The 18,237-nt window shown below is 57.4% G+C and overlaps 1 protein-coding gene across 9 annotated transcripts; it reads right to left on the bottom strand.

The window, feature by feature from the left end:
* Positions 1 to 373: 373 nt before the first annotated feature.
* On the bottom strand, positions 374 to 17,702 carry ENDOV (endonuclease V). Of its 9 annotated transcripts, none has more exons than XM_024234882.3 (10): positions 17,164 to 17,373; positions 16,593 to 16,764; positions 10,335 to 10,469; positions 10,052 to 10,091; positions 8,643 to 8,755; positions 7,184 to 7,252; positions 6,672 to 6,800; positions 3,605 to 3,669; positions 888 to 946; positions 374 to 676 (listed from the first exon to the last, which is right to left on the bottom strand). In XM_024234882.3, the coding sequence occupies exons 1-10, from the start codon at positions 17,217 to 17,219 to the stop codon at positions 396 to 398; spliced, it is 1,119 nt and encodes a 372-aa protein (XP_024090650.2). In that variant the 5' UTR covers positions 17,220 to 17,373; the 3' UTR covers positions 374 to 395. The 9 variants fall into 9 exon arrangements, with proteins under 9 accessions (XP_024090650.2, XP_063574403.1, XP_009250390.3 ...); XM_063718333.1 differs by adding an exon at positions 10,959 to 13,982 and having other exon boundaries at positions 374 to 946; positions 10,331 to 10,469; positions 16,896 to 17,256; XM_009252115.4 differs by having other exon boundaries at positions 374 to 946; positions 17,164 to 17,702.
* Between the last annotated feature and the right edge of the window lie 535 nt (positions 17,703 to 18,237).

Genomic DNA, 18,237 nt, shown 5'->3' with positions numbered 1-18,237 from the left:
CTCAGGCACCAGTGCCACCCTGTCTGGCCTCCTGCCCCGCAGCCCAGACTGCCCCTGTGTGCTGCCCCCATCCTCGGCCCCCTGCAGGCTGAGATGAGGCTCTCTGCTCCCTCTTCCCGGGGCAGGCTGGAGGATGGACAGGACTGGGGTCAGGGGTCACGGCAGGCAGTGGGCAGGTGCTAAAGCCCAGCTACCCCAGCAAAGACCCCTCCCATGTCAGGGCAGGGGTGGTTCAGTATGGCTGGGGCTGGGGACCTGCTTTAAAAATGAACCCTGATTTTGCAAGTAAACCTTAGGGTAAAGAGATCAATGGATATAAACAAACAAACAAACAAACAAATATGTAAAATAAAAAATGAACCCTGAGAAGAAAAAAAAGAGCAAGCAAGTCCCATCTATTGAAAGGGGTGGGCAAAGCACAGGCTGCAGGGGTCGTGCAGGCTGCAGCTCCAAGTCCCCTGCGTGGGCTCCAGGAAAGCGTCTCGTGCACTCTCAGGATCTGGCACTTGCCCCCATAGAGATCTGTCCTCTGAGGCACCGTGACCACAGCTGACCAGCCGATGACGGGGCGAAGTGGGGCTGTGGTCACCTCTGCCCCACCTGGCAGTGGACTGTGTGCTGCGGCGTCCCCCTGGGGTGGTGCGGTCAGCCTGTCTTTGGGGACTGGGTGCTTTACCTGCGGCTGAGGTAAGATTCCCCTAAGTCCCTAGACCACCCCCAGGGGTGGTCAGTGTCCTGAGGCCAGAACTGGGTGGCCGGTGGCCTTCTTGCCTTCATAGTGCCCAGTTCCACCCTCTACTGCCAGTCCTTGCCCGCCTGCTCCTGGGAGCCTGGCCTTGGGGCTGTCCTGGGGCCTGGGCTGTGGTCCTGTGGTGGCTGGCCCTCACCTGAGGACTCTCTGGAGTCTCCTCTGGGGCATGCCACTGGCCTCTGCGCCTTCGGGCTCCTGGTGATGACATTGAGAAAGGGACAGCATCAGATGCTAGTGCCCACCGGACACCCCCTCACACCCCAGATGGGGTCTGGGAACTGTGGCTGGCCTAGACACTCAGGGCCTGCTACAGCCCAGGGCAGAGGGCCAGGCAGGGCATGCTGCTCAGACACGCAGCTTGCATTCAAGCTGGCCGGTCCCCAATTCTGGGAGAGCTTGGGGGGTCCCTGCCACCTGCTCCCTCAGTTCTCAAAGCAGCCTAGGGAAGCCTGGGAACAGCCCCTGGCTTAGAGGGAAAATGAGCACGAAGGAACCGCAGCCCTTCAGTAACTAATCGTGGGCGAGGGCATGGCGAATCCCAGGCCTGCGGCCTCCTGCGATCTTTGCCCAGGGAGTGGGGGTGTCCTCTCAGCCTGGAGGCTCAGATGCAGGGCCTGGAATCCAAACTGCCCACACCAAGAGGAGAGGAAAGTGGCCAGACTGAATTCTGCTTTACTCCTTATCAACGCTCAGTGTCCCAGCCTCCTTATCTGTAAAGTGGGGTCACGGCTTCCTTATCTGTAAAGTGGGGTCACGGCCTCCTTATCTATAAAGTGGGGTCACAGCTTCCTTATCTGTAAAGTGGGGTCACGGCTTCCTTATCTGTAAAGTGGGGTCACGGCCTCCTTATCTATAAAGTGGGGTCACGGCCTCCTTATCTGTAAAGTGGGGTCACGGCCTCCTTATCTGTAAAGTGGGGTCACGGCCTCCTTATCTGTAAAGTGGGGTCACGGCCTCCTTATCTGTAAAGTGGGGTCACGGCTTCCTTATCTGTAAAGTGGGGTCACGGCTTCCTTATCTGTAAAGTGGGGTCACGGCCTCCTTATCTGTAAAGTGGGGTCACGGCTTCCTTATCTGTAAAGTGGGGTCACGGCCTCCTTATCTATAAAGTGGGGTCACGGCCTCCTTATCTGTAAAGTGGGGTCACGGCCTCCTTATCTGTAAAGTGGGGTCACGGCCTCCTTATCTGTAAAGTGGGGTCACGGCCTCCTTATCTGTAAAGTGGGGTCACGGCTTCCTTATCTGTAAAGTGGGGTCACGGCCTCCTTATCTGTAAAGTGGGGTCACGGCCTCCTTATCTGTAAAGTGGGGTCACGGCCTCCTTATCTATAAAGTGGGGTCACGGCCTCCTTATCTGTAAAGTGGGGTCACGGCCTCCTTATCTGTAAAGTGGGGTCACGGCCTCCTTATCTGTAAAGTGGGGTCACGGCCTCCTTATCTATAAAGTGGGGTCACGGCCTCCTTATCTGTAAAGTGGGGTCACGGCTTCCTTATCTGTAAAGTGGGGTCACGGCTTCCTTATCTGTAAAGTGGGGTCACGGCTTCCTTATCTGTAAAGTGGGGTCACGGCTTCCTTATCTGTAAAGTGGGGTCACGGCCTCCTTATCTGTAAAGTGGGGTCACGGCCTCCTTGTCTGTAAAGTGGGGTCACGGCCTCCTTATCTGTAAAGTGGGGTCACAGCCTCCTTATCTGTAAAGTGGGGTCACGGCCTCCTTATCTGTAAAGTGGGGTCACGGCCTCCTTATCTGTAAAGTGGGGTCACGGCCTCCTTATCTGTAAAGTGGGGTCCCGGCCTCCTTATCTGTAAAGTGGGGTCACGGCCTCCTTGTCTGTAAAGTGGGGTCACAGCCTCCTTATCTGTAAAGTGGGGTCACGGCCTCCTTATCTGTAAAGTGGGGTCACGGCCTCCTTATCTGTAAAGTGGGGTCACGGCTTCCTTATCTGTAAAGTGGGGTCACGGCCTCCTTATCTGTAAAGTGGGGTCACGGCCTCCTTATCTGTAAAGTGGGGTCACGGCCTCCTTATCTGTAAAGTGGGGTCACGGCTTCCTTATCTGTAAAGTGGGGTCACGGCCTCCTTATCTGTAAAGTGGGGTCACGGCCTCCTTATCTGTAAAGTGGGGTCACGGCCTCCTTATCTGTAAAGTGGGGTCACGGCCTCCTTATCTGTAAAGTGGGGTCACGGCTTCCTTATCTGTAAAGTGGGGTCACGGCCTCCTTATCTGTAAAGTGGGGTCACAGCCTCCTTATCTGTAAAGTGGGGTCACAGTACCTGTCTCATATCAAGGTTGCTAGCAGGATCAAATCACCTGCAATGGTTTTCAGACAAAGCCTTGCACTGTTAGCTGTGACTGTGCCAGGCACACTGTCACTCTAACTTACAAGAACCAGCGGGACAAGAATGACGGAGCCTATCCCGACGATGAGGAAGCTGAGGCTTGAAGACTGCAAACGCCACAGCTGGCTATGCAGGGCTGGGTCACGTCTGACTCCGAGGCCACGCCTTTTCTGCAGAGCCCACGTCCTGGTACCTCACAGGCTAAGTGGACTGAGGAAGGCTGGGGATAGCCCTATTGGGAGGTAGGGCTTGGACCAGACGGGGCTGTGGTCCCAGGGCTTTGCATGGAGGCAGTGGTGTTTCTGGAGAGTTCCCACGAGAATAGGAGTCCACCCCACTCCACTCCACTCTCCTCCCTCTTTGAAGACCTCTCCTGTGTCCCCTGCCTTCCCCCGCCCTGCACTGTCTGTCCTGAGCCACAATATTGCTACAGGGAGAGGCTGAGCCACCAGAAACAGCCCACGCAGGTGTCTGCGAGATACCCCTTTAGTGCCCCAGCCTCCTCGGGTGTTTACCTCGGTGTGGGTGACCCGGGGAGTCCCAGCGACTTGCGGATGTGCTCTCGGGAGCAGATGTCAGCCTGGGGGAGACAGACATGCTGCTGGGTGCTGAGCTGGTCTCTAGACCAGTTTCTCACCAGGAGCTGCTGCTGGCAATGCCTCCATCCCCCACAGAAGCCCACTCAGGACACACAGGTCACAGCCAGCTCTTCAGGCTCAAGAGCCACGGCCCTGTCGGTGAGTGTGTGACAGGCATGCCTGGAACTTTGGGGTCAAAGCCCTGCAATGGCAGTTCTCAAACCGAGCTGGGCAGTCCCTGAAGGGCTTGAGTAGCTGGTGAGTGGACAGGCTGAGCGAGGGGGTCCTGGGTCTCCTCCCCACCAGTGGCAGGTGGAGCTGCTCAGCCTTCACTGGTTTCCAGTCTGTGCTTCCCTGTAGGCTGTGCGCAAGCTGAGGCTTCTCTGCTAACACTTGCTTCTCTGGGGGCTCTGAGCCCAGCTGGTCTGTCCTCTCCCTGACTAGATCAGCAGTAACCCCTGTTCCGTCTCCAGAATCACCAGGATACAAGAGGACGGTGGGCCACAGGCTGGGATGGGGGCAGACCCTGGCAGGGAGAGACACTGAACAGGGCTCAGGTCTGAGTGGGAACCCCCAGGGGCATGGGGGGTCTGGCCCTGGGAAGTCCCCCTGATCCCAGCTCAGATGGGCTTAGATTAGCTTCAGGGCTGCACGACTCATGGAAAGCAATGGCTAATCCCCCAGCCTGCTCCTGCTTCCATTCATGGGGGAAGTGGGGCAGCAGTAGGCGGGGCCAGCACCTCTCACCTTCCCCTGGAGCGGCCTAGCCTGGCCTGGCAGGAGAGCCTGGACCTGGCAACCAGGAGCGCAGCAGTGCCTGTGACCATGGGGCCACCTAGACGGCCCGGCGCGGAGCCAGGGAGAGAGCAGACCAACACTAACCCCGTCTGTGCTCTCCCAGGACTTTCTGGAACAGAGTCAGGAGGGGAACCTGTTGAGAGGTGAGTGAGCTCAGGAAGAAAATGGACCCAGAGACAGAGCCAGCCCTGCAGGACACGACCGTTGGCTCACGCCCAACAGTAAGAAGCTGCGGGCTCCTGGTGCGGGGCGGCTGCATATCCCATCTGGTTGTGGCTTTCCTTCCTCTGGAGGGTGGGCCCAGGATTTGGCAGGCTCTTTGCCGGTGCTAGGCACAGATCCTTGCTCTATTTCTAGATGCTCAAGGTACTCACAGGCCAGGTGTCCCCTCCCTTGCAAGGCTGGGCCACTGTCCTACTCTGGGGCACAATGAGGTGGAAAAAGGTTTAGGAGCTCCAGGAACTGTGCTGTCTGCAGCAGCACGGCCTAAAGTTCCTGGGGCTGAAGGCCTGGGGGACAGTTTCTTGGGTTCTCTCGCGGAAGACCACACGGCTGAGTTGGAACAGAGGAAGAAAGGCCTCTTTCCTGGGGGCTGGGGACACAGCTCACAGGCTTGACAGTCCACACACCTGTGCCCTGAGCAAAGCCCTGCAAGGCTGCGGAGCCCGCTCTCAGATGCCACCACTGAGCACAGCTCCCCAGGGCGAGGGCCATTGTGGTATGCGGGCTTCTGCTGCCCCCTGGAGGCCACACTGCGAGCCAGCAGCCAGAAGGCCCCGGCCCTAAGGTGGTGGCCTGGGGGTTTTCCACTGGTGCTACGGCTGCCCCAGCGCAGGCTGCAGGGCAAGCGATGGGGGTAAGATGGGGAAGCAGCAGACACCAGGGAGGCTCAGGGGCTGGGCTGCTGGAAGAAGCACAGCTTGTGCAGACCCGCGTCCCCACCTCCACCCCACAGCCTCCACAGCACGCACAGCAGCCACCTAAAAAGGCCAATTTGCGGGCGCCCCGCTGCCAACTCGCAGCCATCCAAGTCCCTGTGGGTGACGTCTGAAACCCTGGCGCACCCCAAGATGCTCACGGGCTCCCACCCACTCTGTACTTCACTGCCCTGGCTCCAGCCACATCTTCCTGCTGAGTTTTTGTTTTTTAAAGTTTTTTTGGGATAAGGTCTTGCTCTGTCACCCAGGCTGGAGTGCAGTGGCCCAATCAGGGCACACTGCAGCCTCGACCTCCTGGGCTCAGGTGATCCTCCTGCCTCAGCCTTCTGAGTAGCAGAGACCACAGGCGCGCACCACCACACTTGGCTAATTTGTTTTTACGTTTTTTTTGTAGAGACGGGGTCTCACTATGTTGCCTAGGGTGCCCTCAAACTCCTGGGCTCAAGTGATCCTCCCACCTCTGTCTCCCAAAGTGTTGGGGTTGCAGGCGTGAGCCACCCTCCGGGCCCCCCATTTCTTGAGCACATCAAACTCCTTCCTGCCCAGGGTTGTCCTTCCCCTTCCTCCAGCGGGTCTCCTCCAAAGACTGACTTTTCTTGGACCCTCACTCTGTGGGCTTCTCTGGGACGGCACCCACCCGTGTCTTGTGGTCCCCTGGTCCTATCGAGGCTGGCTGTGGGCATCTCGTGCCAGCTGTCTCTCCCCCTGCCCACACGCTGAGTCCTTTCTCAGCTGAGCTGACGGCTTCAGCAGGGTTCTCACCCTTCCTGGGGGACCAAACACCAGTTTTGGTGCTGGGTTCTGGGGCGGGCATACCCAAGTCCCCAGCCCGGCGTCTCTGGGGCCTGCACAGCTTTCCTGCAGGAGCCTCCTGGCTCAAGTTCAGCTGCTCCCTCTGGGACCTGAGGGGCTGGCTGGGAACTGGCAGGACACCTCACCACCTGAGCTAACATCATTGATTCTCCAAGCTGGCCTGTATCTGGGTGCAGGAGGCTCAGAGAGGCTGGGAGGCTGAGTGCATGCGGCACAGGGCCTGGGGATGAACTCTTGGGAGCCCTGCACCCCCCAGTCTACTGTCCTGACTGCAGGGCCCAGTGCAGGCCAAGCAAGCTCTCCAGCAAGATGTATGTGACCTGTCCTTGGCCCAGGAACGCCCGTCCTCATGTCACCACACTCCAACCCCAGCTGAGCTGCTGGGGAGCCCTGAACAGCAGGTGGCAGGAAGCAGAGGAGCCTGTGCTGCCTCCCCGCATCCCCAGCACACCTACCTGGCGCACGGGCTCTGGGATCCGGAACCTGCAGCAGCAGCAAATCAGGCGCACAGCTGCCTCCAGGCTCATCTTGTGGCCCACGGAGACGTAGAGGGGCCTGGTGCTGCGGTCGTGACTCCTCAGGGCCTGTGACAAGGAAGGCAAGGGCTGTCCTGTGGGCTGGGCCACTGGGACCAGGGTCAGGACAGCCTCAGCGGCTGGAGCTCTGACAAAATGTCCTGGGGGCAAGAGGGAAGCTGAAGGGGCAGTGCTCTCAGGGACCAGGGCCTGCCCACCCTCAGGGCGCCTTCCTGCTGCTTGTCCCTGGGGCAGGGTGGGCTCCCTCAGCACAGCTGGAGGAAATAAACACATACATCACACCCTGGGCTCAGTCAGAGGCAGGAGGACGGAGGGACGGGCAGGTGGGGGGTTGATGTGTGAGTGCACGTGTGTCTGCATGCACCTGTGTCTGCCTGCAAAGGATCCCCTACCTCGGGGCTTTGGGGGCGCTCAGGGCCCCAGCCACTCACCATTCCCAGGACAGTCCCAGAGTCTCCCAGCAGAGGGAACGAGTCTCCTCGAGTCTGCAGGAGTCGGATCTGGAAAATGGGGGGAAAAAATGGGGAAAAAAACCCTCTCTTCTTGGTGAAGGGCTGAAGGCAAGTCTCTATTTTTTGAGATGGAGTCTCGCACTGTTGCCCAGGCTGGAGTACAGTGGCGCGATCTCGGCTCACGGCAACCTCTGCCTCCGGGGTTCAAGCAATTCTCCCACTCAGCCTCCTGAGTAGCTGGGACTACAGGCATGTGCCACCACGCCCAGCTAATTGTTTGTATTTTTAGTAGAGATGGGGTTTCACCATGTTAGCCAGGATGGTCTCGATCTCCTGATCGCATGATCCACCCACCTCGGCCTCCCAAAGTGCTGGGATTACAGGCATGAGCCACTGTGACCGGCCCAGGTCTCTTTATTTTTAAAACCCAGTCGCTGGGCCAGGAAAGCGAAGGGGACTGATCTTGGAGGTGAGCCACAGCCCAGGCAACGCCACACCCCCTGAGACGACACTGAGCGTGCAGGCGGTGATGTGGTCTTGCCCCTGAGCTGAGGGTGCTGCCCACAAGACCCTGTCCAAACCTGATGATGGGGCTTAGAACAAGGGCAGCAATCTGCCCAGGGCCGCTGTGCCAGGCTGGCAGCCATACAGGTGCCGCCACTGCCCAGTGACCGGTGCTGAGCCCGCTTCCTTCCTCTGGTTTCTCTCCTGCTTTGGGCACATCTGACTCAGCTCAACAGGCTGGTATTTCTGGCGGCGGTGGACTGGCTCATTGAGTGGGTCTAAGGTCCCCATCAACTCAACAGATTTTTATTAAGCAACTGCTCCATGCAGGCACCTGAGAGCTGGGAGGAATGAGAGACGCAGTCTCTGCTCTCCGAATCTGCCATCCAGTGAAACAGCTGGGAGTGTCACTGGCTCCCTCCACTGCGAGTGCCTCGCTCCCAGTGCCAACATGGGGTCCCAGAGGAGGAAGGTGCAGGGGAAGGTGAGGTAGGAAGAGCGTGGGTGGCAGCTCCGGGCAGGCCTTGGTGGGAGGGGCTGGAGGCTGTGGTACCCGAGCATGCAGAGGAGATAGGGGCTGGGGCAAGGCGGGGTGGGGAAAGCACCAAGTGTGCCCGGGACAGCCTGGAAGCCCGTCCTGTCCCCAGTCACTGGAGGACTTAGCCCTACTTGGTGTGCCACGGTGGCTCACAGGCAAGGGGGACCAGAGAGGCAGGCGCACCAGAAGTGGGAGAGGAGCTCAGAGCGCCCTCGGCTGAGACAGGCAAGGCAGTGCCTGGAGGAAAGCAGGTCTTCCTTACGCCAGGCCACAAGCCAGGGATGAGGAGGGCAGCGTCAGCAGGCAAGGGCTGGTCCAGAAGCATCCCCATGCCCAGGGCCACCACAGCCCCACCACTGAGCTGCCGGGCACGGCCTGCAGCAGGCCCCTCCTCACCTTCTCCTTGTGCAGGGCGTTGTTCTCCAGCCCATCCACCTGCAGAAGTTTCTTGGCCACCCCAACGCAAGGCAGGTCTGTAAGGACGCCAAGGTGGCAGGCCACCCCAAAGCCTGCCAGGGAGAAAGGTGGGTGGGGTTGGGGAGGTGGGGCTGGGGCCTGGTGCAGGGATTCAGGACAAGCCAGTCTTACCAAAAGCTTCCCTAAGTGAGCAGAGGTCTGTGGACGGGCAGAGGGCTGGGGAAACCAGACCTAAGTCCCAAGCGGACCTGGGCGAAAGCCCCCTGTGCCCGATTTTCCGGGTGCAAGGCCGTGGGGGACGCCTCCTTCTCTCTGACATGGTCAGTGCCAGGGTCAGCACCTCACTGGCATGCTGGGATACTGCAGCCCAGCTCTCCGGTCATTTCCTGCACCTCCCAGTCTCCTCTTCCCTCGACGGTGGCCTGCCAGCGCTGGCACGAGCATGTGGGTCGGCACATGACAACCCTTTGGCTCTGCACCTATGTGCGAGGGCAGCAGCCAGGGCCCAATCACACTTGCTGGCCAGGAAGGTCCAATGTCAACCCTCCTGGGCCCTCTCTGGGTGCTGCTGCGCCGCCCTCAGCTCTGTATGTGAGGGTAAAAGAGCCCATCTCCCTTGGCCGGGCACGGTGGCTCACGCCTGTAATCCCAGCACTTTGGGAGGCTGAGGCAGGCGGATCACGAGGTCAGGAGATTGAGACCATCCTGGCTAACACAGTGAAACCCCGTCTCTACTAAAAAATACAAAAAAAATTAGCCAGGCGTGGTGGCGGGTGCCTGTAGTCCCAGCTACTTGGGAGGCTGAGGCAGGAGAATGGCGTGAACCTGGGAGGCGGAGCTTGCAGTGAGCCGAGATCGCGCCACTGCACTCCAGCCTGGGCGACAGAGCAAGACTCTGTCTCAAAAAAAATAAAAAATAAAAATAACAAAGCCCATCTCCCTCAGCCACGCTCCCTAGGCCAAGGTTCCTGGCAGCGGCAGGGGCCTGGGTACACCTGTCTAGTTGTGGACAAGGGCCTGGCGGGCCGTGCAGGGTGGGCGGCTGGCAGGGAAGGCCACTCTGAGCCCGGGCCGTGGGACATCTTTTGGTGATCAGGTCAGAATGGATAGTGGCACCTGGCGATGAGCCAGCACAAGGCACTGTAGGGAAGGCAGGGGCGAGCAGGAAAGAGGTGAGGAGTGAAGCGAAGGTAGACAGTCCTTTACCGGTGGTAGGGGAGGAGGGGCCGAGTGCACTGTGAGTCCCCGTTGCGCCCAGAAAGGAGCCGCTGGAAGGGACTGGCAGCAGAGGCCAAGGGCCCAGCATTTTGTGTAGGGGACGACAGAGGTGCCCTCTCCCCCATCTCTTCCCCACAGTGCCCTCCCTGGACCTCCGAGAGCAGGATCACCTCGGTGGTGGAGCACCCCGTTTCCATCCACAAGAAGGACCTATGGAGCCACGGGGAGAGTCACAGTCAGCTGAGCTGCCCCTCGGCCCTCAGGACAGGGCCATCCCTGAGGCAAGAAGGGGGCACTGTCTCTGGGGTCCAGCTTTTTAGAAATCCTCATTCCTCTCTTCCAGGAAGCTCAAGAGTCTCTCCCTGCCGCTGCGGTGGTGGCAACCTGCAGCAGCCTTCCCTCCCCCAGGGGAAAGGAGGGACCTTTCTCTCGTCCTAGGGATGAGACACCTGCCTGGGGCATGAGGCCCGGCTCCTTCTCCCGCAGCTGCTGCACCAGCTCCAGCAAGAAGGGCACCTCTCGGAAGGCCAGGAAGCCCGACACGTAGGGGGCTGTGAGGCTGACCATGCGGCTCTCCTCGTACACCACCTGCCACCAGGCACGCAGCTCAGTGGGCAGCATAGCCCTTGGCCACCTGCCCCGTCCCCGCTCCCTCCATGCCTCGCCTCCCCCATCCTTCTCTCTCCCTTACGTCACCCTCATGGCTCCCCTTCCCTGCCTCACCTACGAGACGATGGGTTTGGAAGAAGGAACTAGAAGATGTACCCTACAAATTGGTGGTGGGCAGGTACCCTCGGGACCTGGTCCATAGGAGCAGCCCCCCCCACAGGACCTGGTCCACAGCAGCAGCCCCTCCCCTGGGACCTGGTCTGTAGCAGCAGCCCCCCCCCCCCCCCAACCAGGACCTGGTCCATAGCAGCAGCCCCCTGGGATCTGGTCCATATGAGAACCCTCCACCCCGGACCTGGTCCAATGGAGAACCCCCTCCCACCCCAGGACCTGGTCCTTATGAGGAGCCCCAACTCCCAGACCTGATGTGTAATAGGAGCCCCTGGGACCTGGTCCATAGAGGATTACCTGGTATCTGGTCTGTATGAGGAGCCCCCGGGACCTGGTCCATAGGAGGATTCCCCGGGATCTGGTCTGTAGGAAGATTCCCTGGGATCTGGTCCATAGGAAGATTCCCCGGGATCTGGACTGTAGGATGACTCCCTGGGATCTAGTCCATAGGACGAGCCCCTCGAGCCTAGTCTGTAGAAGGATTCCCTGGAATCTAGTCCATAGGAGGAGCCTCCGGGACCTGGTCCATAGGAGGATTCCCTGGGATCTGGTCCGTACGAGGAGCCCCCTAGGACCTGGTCTGCAGGAGGATTCCCTGGGATCAGGTCCGTAAGAGCCCTCCGGGACCTAGTCTCCATGAGAAGCAAGGCTAAGGTTGCTGGCTCCATCACCTCTGCCTGCCCCTTGCTTTCCTGGTGTCTCCTCCTTTGTGTATTGAAGCTGATGCCCCACCCCACCCCTCCATGGGTTGTTGGAGGCTTAAAGAAAACACAGTGTTGGCCAGGCGCGGTGGCTCATGCCTGTAATCCCAGCACTTTGGAAAGCCGAGGTGGACGGATCACCTGAGGTTGGGAGTTCGAGACCAGACTGACCAATACGGAGAAACCGCATGTTTACTAAAAATACAAAATTAGCCGGGCGTGGTGGCGCATGCCTGTAATCCCAGCTACTCGGGAGGCTGAGGCAGGAGAATTGCTTGAACCCAGGAGGCAGAGGCAGCAGCTTAGAGTACAACATGGCAGGCCTGAGTCTCCTAACCTTGTGTTTTCCTTAGTCACACTGGCCTTAATGTGGAGACACGTTTCCCACTATGTCCACATTCTGCAGACCTGTCTACCTTCCTGCAGTGTTGTTACTGAATCCCCCAAATCTCTTGGTGACAGCTTTCAAATCACAACTTCCACTCCTCACTTGTGGCTGGATCAATAATTAAACACACCAAAGAAAACGGAGAGCTCTGTATTAGCATAGAGGGTTGGGGATTGTTCTCGCAACATCTTTATCAGTGACTCAATGGGGAAACTGATCACATCTGCCCATGACTCAAAGTGGGGAGGGTCCATTCTGATAACAGAATTTGGGTTTACAGAGAAGCCAGCAGGCTGGATCACTGACATCCCCACAGAGTAAAGTCACTTTGCCCAGTGACACGTGGAATTCAAGTGTGGCCTGAGTTCCCACAGGAGGGGGGTGGCTGCTTACGTCTGAATCTCTCCCATAATGTTATAATTCAGGTGACATTATGGGATGACTATGATTTGTAATCAGCATGATAATGACACTGCGGCTGTGGAGGAGAATGTCATTCTCAGGATAGGCCTGCTGATGTCTTCTGAGCTGTCACAGTCGCTGGAATGTACAGTACACACGCACACAAAGAGCGCATGTGCACGAGAGAGAATATTCCAGAGCAGCAACAGCTGAACGTAAGTAGAAGGAATACAGGTGTCCAACATATCCTTTTCCAATTTGGGGGGATGTATGTACATTTTCAAATTAAAAATCTGGGAAAAGAAAAATCACTGTATGATTAGCATGGGGGGCAGGTCTGGGTGACCAGCAATCTCAACATAAGCCAGTGACCTGGTGCCCCTCAAAAGCTACCAGTGTTTCCAGCTACACTGACTGAAATGGCATGGGTGAGAGTTAGGTCTAGGGACTTGGGTAGACCACATCCAAGTTCCTGCATTTGATTCTGAGTGCAGACGGAAAGATGGATCCTGTGAACAGAGGGCATGACCAGAGGGCCACTGGCCAGTGAAGAAGCTGGACATCATTGCAGCCTCTTGGGACCGTGTGGTCAAGGAGCAGGCAGCTGTTTCCAGCAGCAGAAGGGCTGACAAGCACCAGGCAGGGAATATCCGTTCTGTTTTGCTACCTGAAGGCAGAACTGATCGATGGGAGTCACAGACAAGCAGGAGTCAGCTCCCTGCGGAGCAGCACACACTAGCCATTGCTCAGCGTCCAGCACGCAACAGGCTCCACCAGGATGCCTGTGGAGCAGCACACACCAGCCATCGGTCAGCATCTGGCATGGAATGGGCTCCGCCGGGAGGCCTGTGGAGCAACGCACACTAGCCATGGCTCAGCGTCTGGCACGGAACGGGCTCCACCATCGTTTGTCAGGGATGCTAAGGACACTGTTCTTCACGGTGGGAAAAGCAGGCCAGTGCTTCTCCAACCCAGCTCTGCTTCAGAATCACAGGGAAGCTTATTTTAAAAAGCAGATTCTTAGCTATACTCTGGGAGAGTTTTTCCCCCAGTAAGTGGGGTAGGGCTCTGAAATCTGTTTTTCTTTTTTTTATGGAGGCTTGCTCTGTTGCTCAGGCTGGAGTGCACTGGTGCGATCTCGGCTCACTGCAAGCTTCGCCTCCCGGGTTCACGCCATTCTCCTGCCTCAGCCTCCCGAGTAGCTGGGACTACAGGTGCCCGCCACCATGCCTGCCTGATTGTTTTGTATTTTTAGTAGACACGGTTTCACCGTGTTAGCCAGGATGGTCTCGATCTCCTGACCTCGTGATCCAGCCGCCTCGGCCTCCCAAAGTGCTGGGATTACAGGCATGAACCACTGGGCCCGACCTGGTTTTTTTTTTTTTTTTTTTTTCTAACAGGTTTACTGAGATACAATTGACATACCATAAAGTTCACTTGTTTAAAACATATAATGCAATGGTTTTGGTATTTACAGAGTTGGGCAATATCACTACAATCTAACTTTAGAACATTGTCCTTAACCCCTAAATAAACCTCATACTCATCAGCAGTCACTTCCCATCCATCCCACCCCAACTCCAAGGCCCAAGGATCCACTTTCTGTCTTTCTGGATGTACCTACGGAATCTGTTTCTCAACACACTTCTGGGTGATTCTGCTTCTGCAGGTCCGTGGTCGGGCATTCAGGAACCAGTGGACCAGACTGTTCCAAGATCCTTTCCTAGTCTAAGCTTTCATAGCCGGAACAATGAATACCGACGAAGTAGCAGGTGCTTTGCTTGGTGCTGGGGTTGCAAAAGAAATATGGTACACCCTACCCTTGAGAACCTACAGGCAGCGGGAAAAATGGAATCATAAACGACTAACTTTAATACAATGTGAGAAGTGCTGTAACAGCATGTGCATTAAAAAGAGGCCCAGGATGCAGATGAGAAGGTGATTAATTTGCAGTCAGGGAAAGTTGGAGGGGGAAGGGAACACTGTGTTAACTGCTTTCCATGCATTTCAAGTATTGCTCATCACAATTCTGTGAGCTGGATATTAATACCATTATCATCCTCAAGTTAGAAAAAAGGAGACAGAGGCCTAGAGGGCAAAGTGGGGAGTGGCAGAGTTGGGTGTGAGCATGAGCAGTCAGGACCCTAAGACTGTGCCTCCACTCCCAACGCTAGCCTACAAAATGGCCAGGGGACCTCTTAGAGTAGGGGCTGCTGAATATCCCAGTCTTAGCACACAGCAGGCACTCAGGACATTTTTGCTCGATTTGGACTGAAAAGGGCCTCCCAAGTAAAGCACAAAGTCATGGAAGCAGGAAGACGTTTGTCCTCTTCGGGAGTCGGCAGAGGAGCAATGCGAGTGACGCCAAGAGGCTTCTGGAGCTGTTGACTCTTACGTGAATCATGAGCCCGCTGTCCATTCACACACGTATCTATTTAAGGAAGAGTCCGGCGTCTTCCGCATGCTACCCATGGTGGGCAAAGCAACACGGCTTCTACCATCATGGAGTTTATATTCCAGTAGGGAAGACAGGCCAGTTCCATTCCAGCAAGACAAGAGGAAGCAGAGGGTTGCTATGGTCTGAATATTGGTGTCCTCCCCAAATCCCTACGTTGAAATTATAACCCACAGGGATGGTATGACGAGGTGGGGCCTCTAGGGAGGTGAGTGGATCACCACGTGAGAACACGGTTAGGAAGCTGGCCCTGTGCAACCCGGGAGAGCGCCGTCACCACAACCTGAATGCGCTGGCACCCTGATCTCGAGCCTCCAGCCTCCAGAACTGTGAGAAATAAATTCCTGCTGTGCGTAAGCCACCCAGTCTAAGGTATTCTATTACAGCAGCCCAAACAGACTAAGACACGGTGCTGAAGGACAACTCCTGGTCTTGTGGGATGAGAGGGAGCTTAGTGGAGGAAGTCATGTCTAAACTGAGCCCGAAGAGATGAGTAGGAGTTAGCCAGATGGAAACCCTTCCAGGAGAGGAAACATTACTGCAAAGGTCAGGCCGCCAAATACAGCGTGGCACACGTGTGAAGGATTCAGAGTGGGCTGTAGGAGGTGGGAAGAACTGAGAATGGTGGTGAGGGCTGAGCCTCCAGCGTCATATTAAATTACGCAGGGGACAGGTCATAAGAGGCCTTGAAGCCATGCCAACGAGAGTGAACTTTATTCACCATGAGGTCATGAGAAGGGCACTTCAATGTTCTAAGAGGACTTCTGGGCTGGGTGTGGTGGTTCGTGCCTGTAATCTCAGCACTTGGGGAGGCCAACGTGGGAGGATCCCTTGAGCCCAGGAGCTGGAGACCACCCTGGGCAACATAGTGAGACTCTGTCTCTACAAAAAATAAAAAAATAAGCCGGGTGTGGTGGCTCACACCTGTGGTTCTAGCTACTCAGGCTAAGGTGGGAGGATCACTTGAGTCCAGGAGGTTGAGATCAGATCTTGGCAGTGAGCCAAGATTATGCCACTGCACTTCAGCCTGGGCACAGAGTGGGGGAAGGGGAAAGGAAGGAAAGAGAGAGACAGAGAGAGGAAGGGAGGAAGGGAGGGAGGGAGGGGACTTGTTGCTTTTGAGGAAAATACTTGCTTTTTAGGAAAATCGGTCTGCTGGCAGTATGGAAAAGAAACCACTGAGGAGGAACACTTGAGCCAGGGCACCCATGAAAATGCTGCTCAGGAACCCACAGGAGTGACGGTGGCACAGCCAGGGAAGGAGCAGAGGGGAAACAGACAAGGGGACAGATTCCAGCGACATTTAAGAGGCAGAATAAAAGGGAGCTAGTGTGCAACTGGACGCGAGAGGAACGGAGGGGCCCCGGAGGACACAGATCTCCAGCTTGGGCAACTGGGAGTGTGGTGGACAGATCACTGAGATGAGAAACCCAAGATAACAATCAGACTTGAAGATAAAGCTCACGAGCTGATTCTTAAGTCACAGAATTCCCTTAATTTTTGCCTTTTTTTCCCTTCCAAGACTCCCCAGACTTTTTTTTTTTTTTTTTTTTTTTGAGATGGAGTTTTCCTCTTGTTGCCTAGGCTGGAGTGCAATGACATGATGTTGGCTCACCGCAACCTCCGCCTCCCGGGTTCAAGCGATTGAACCCGGCTGAGACACCGCCTCAGCCTCCCGAGTAGCTGGGATTTACAGGTATGCGCCACCACGCCCGTCTAATTTTGTATTTTTAGTAGAGACGGAGTTTCTCCATGTTGGTCAGGCTGGTCTCGAACTCCCGACCTCAGGTGATTCCCCAGCCTCAGCCTCCCAAAGTGCTGGGATTACAGGCGTGAGCCACTGCGCCCGGCCAACTCCCCAGACTATAATGACATCCTACAAAACGAGAAGCCGGGTTTCACGCTTGCACTGCTCCCTGTCCCGGAGACCGCACGCCCGAGCCCATCGAGTGGCCCGCCTCGAGCTCGGCGTCCTCCCAGGTTACCTCGAGCTCAGGGAAGCTGAGCACCACCAAGGAGGCACAAGCGCGGACACTGTCCCCTTTCACGAAGGACACGTCAACGCCCCCGACCCTCTGCAGACCCGAGAAGGCGGGGTCTCGCTGCCACGCCTCGGTGTCCCGGTTTACGACGCGGGCCTTCAGCCGAGCTTGCTCCCTAGGAGGACAGAAGCGTCAAACTTGGTCGGGGTCACACCCCAGACTCTGCCTCCTCCACCCGCGCGGCTGCAGCGGACAGAGCGCCTCTGCCGGGTCTTCTCCCGCTTCAGGGGAAAGCAAGGGACATACCGCCCAGGCCACAGGCCCTAGGAGCCCAAGCGGCGGAGACCCGCGCAAGCGCAGGCCAGACAAACTGGCCGGAAGCGAGAACCGTGCCCACCCCGCGGACTACAACTTCTGAGATCCCTCCGCTTCCGCGACGGAAGCTGGAGTTTGCTTTGGAGGCTCGGGCGGTGGCTGCTCCGAGTCCACAGCCTGAAGACTACGAGCTCGGAGGGTCCGCGAAGGGCCGCCCGGCCTCGGCCTCCGCCTCCTGCGCGTCGCCTGACAGCATTACCGTTTCCACAGTGACAGCGTTTCCTCCGGCGGCCGTCCCGCCGCCTCCAGGGCCATGGCTTCGTCCCAGGCACCCCTTCCACACGTCACTTCCGGAAGCGACTCTCGCAGGCGCCAGCCGCCCTCGTTGCCTTGGAGACGCTTGCGCTTTACCGGGCCGCACTTCCCACCCGGGTCTTCAGAAGCCTGTGGCCGCTGGGTGAGCCCCTGCGTGAACGCACACGCACGCACACGGCTTCAAGTTGCCCCGCGACGCCGGGCGCGATATCGGCTCGGGTCCCCGGAGGCCGTCCGCCGCGTTTTCAGCGGATAGCTGAGGCCAGGTAAGTGACCGCGCGAGGACCGGGGAACTCCGTGACGCCCGTCCCGCCTCTGCTGTCCCCGCCGCAAGCGCTGCGCTCTGCACGGCGGGAGGGCCGCTTGCCCTGTTGAGAGTCGGCGGGCACGGCACCTCCGCGCTTGGAAAAGGGTGGTCCAGCACTGCCGGTCCCACTCCTTGGCCCGGTCAACATCCGCCTTTGCCGAACCCCGAAAGGATTCACCAGGTCCAGGACAGCCTGGCGGTTGCCTCAGGAGCACTTACTGAGCTCCTGTCGTTTACGCCCCCTACCTCGACGGCAGCTCAGCGGTGCCCTCAAGCTTTTGAGGGCAGGTGTCGTGTATTTAAATTCTTCACAGTTTAGCAGGCTGGACTCACGGGGGGGCTGCAAACTTGGACTGGGTTTCATCTGGGTTGGACCTTGCTGGGCAGAAAGCTTCCCCTACCAGACAAAGTACGGCGACCTTGGGGGGGTCTTGGTTCTTACCTCATGCTCCTCATTGAACGAGTTTGGTTCAGTGCTTTCGCTGTGCCAGGTGTTGTGTGAAGTACTGTGAGGGAGAATATGTATGTATTTGTGGGGAGCAGACTTTAAACCGGTGGTTGGGAAAGGCCTGAGAGGCGATATTGAAGACACCTGAAGGGTGAGTGAAAGAGCATGGCGGGTGAGTGGAACAGCTTTCGCATGCAGGTCCCGGGGCGGGAAAGAGGTTGGTGTATTTGAAGCACTGAAAGGCAGCCAGTGAAGCTGAAGTG

This window comes from Pongo abelii, chromosome 19, assembly GCF_028885655.2.
Source record: "Pongo abelii isolate AG06213 chromosome 19, NHGRI_mPonAbe1-v2.0_pri, whole genome shotgun sequence".
Classification (NCBI taxonomy): Eukaryota; Metazoa; Chordata; class Mammalia; order Primates; family Hominidae; genus Pongo; species Pongo abelii.
This window is presented reverse-complemented; position numbering and strand designations above follow the sequence as displayed.

Bases quoted from the DNA above. Each gene is read 5' to 3' on its own strand.
- ENDOV (XM_024234882.3), bottom strand. From the start codon at position 17,219: ATGGCCCTGGAGGCGGCGGGACGGCCGCCGGAGGAAACGCTGTCACTG. The intron at 10,470-16,592 runs GTAACCTGGGAG...GCCTGGTGGCAG, and splicing joins TCAGCTTCCCTGAGCTCGAG to GTGGTGTACGAGGAGAGCCG. The intron at 947-3,604 runs GTAAACACCCGA...TGTCATCACCAG, and splicing joins CCCGGGTCACCCACACCGAG to GAGCCCGAAGGCGCAGAGGC.